This window comes from Odontomachus brunneus, unplaced genomic scaffold, assembly GCF_010583005.1.
Source record: "Odontomachus brunneus isolate Ranch 3 - 2012 unplaced genomic scaffold, Obru_v1 Obru_scaffold_076, whole genome shotgun sequence".
Taxonomy (NCBI): Eukaryota; Metazoa; Arthropoda; class Insecta; order Hymenoptera; family Formicidae; genus Odontomachus; species Odontomachus brunneus.
Window position 1 is genome coordinate 420,049 of NW_022639526.1, and position 1,145 is coordinate 421,193.

Consider the following 1,145-nt stretch of genomic DNA (forward strand, 5'->3'; position numbering starts at 1 on the left):
GGGGGGGGGGAGGAGAAGGAGGGGGAGGAGGAGAGTGCACGTTTCGACGGGACGGCGAAATTGAAAACACCATAAAGCCGAACGAACGAGAGCTCTCCGACGGCACCGATGACTAATCCGATCTACCGGGTGTGCTTTGAGAACCGCTGCGCTGCGTTTGCGCCGCACTACTCTATTACGCATTCACTAACGCACGCGCGTGTATTTTCCGGCGGTGGCGAGCCGAGTCGAGCTACGCCGAGCGGATCCGAACGACGTCGACGTCGACGTCGCCGGCCTCATCGACGCCGCCGCCGCCGCCGCCGCCGCCGCCACCGCCTCCTCCGCCGCCTCCACTCGCTCAGCTCACTCTGCTCCGAGCTGTTGAACGCGAACCACGCACCTACTCCTCTTCTCACGCCGCACAGCAGTCCCTCATCGTGATCCACGCGCTCCTGATCTTCGTCCTGATCTTCGTCTTCGTCATCATTGACATTTCCGGAACGTTTCCTTCTGACCTCCGTTGGTCTACCTCCTCCTCCTGCTCGTACGTTTCTTCGTGTCCCGTTGTCACTCGAGTTGCCTCTTTAGTTTGACAAGCAGACACACATACACACACTCTCTCTTTTTCTCTCTTTCTGTGATCACCTCCTCCGTGGAATCGCAACCCCTTGGTCGCGACCTTTTCAAGTTCGACGTCAGAACCCTCGCGTCGACCTGTCGACTCAGCCCGGTAAAGCCTCGGGTGCCTCCGGTTGTGCGTTTTCCACGAGAGAGCCGGCAGACTCTCCTGAACTTCCGGTTGGACGCTCCCGACGCGTCGAATGTCGCCCGCGTCGTCGAGTCGCTCGTCCTCGTTCGAGGACGCGCTCAGTCCTCCGATCAGACTGTTCTTCCGCGCGCGTTGCCCCGCGACGACTCCCCCGCGCGAGCGAGATGACGGCGACCGGAGCTGTGTGAGACGACTTACGGTCGACGTGGGGGGCTACTGCTACCGCTCGAGGCCGGGCCCTCGATAGTCGCGAGGTCGTCGTCGAGGTGCTGGATTAATGAAGGAGGAAGGATCGCGCGGCATCAAGGTAAAATTCCCACTCACTCCTGTCCATGGCGCGAAGAGTGAGTGAGTCCCCCAGGAGGTGACGGGCCCCCCTCCCCCCCCCCCCCCC

The 1,145-nt window shown here is 61.8% G+C and overlaps 1 protein-coding gene across 3 annotated transcripts in view; it reads left to right on the forward strand.

Annotated features, from left to right (window-relative positions):
* Window positions 1-1,145, forward strand: part of LOC116847268 (serine-rich adhesin for platelets) — a 54,523-nt gene that overhangs the window by 39,367 nt on the left and 14,011 nt on the right. Inside the window, exon 1 of one of the 3 annotated variants that reach the window (XM_032822080.1) lies at window positions 356-1,058. The exons of the other annotated variants lie outside the window; for them this stretch is intronic. Within the exon in view, the coding sequence (XP_032677971.1) occupies window positions 1,029-1,058 (30 nt within the window). The 5' untranslated portion in view covers window positions 356-1,028. Of the gene's footprint in view, window positions 1-355; window positions 1,059-1,145 lie in introns of those variants that run through there. 3 annotated transcript variants of the gene reach the window in all.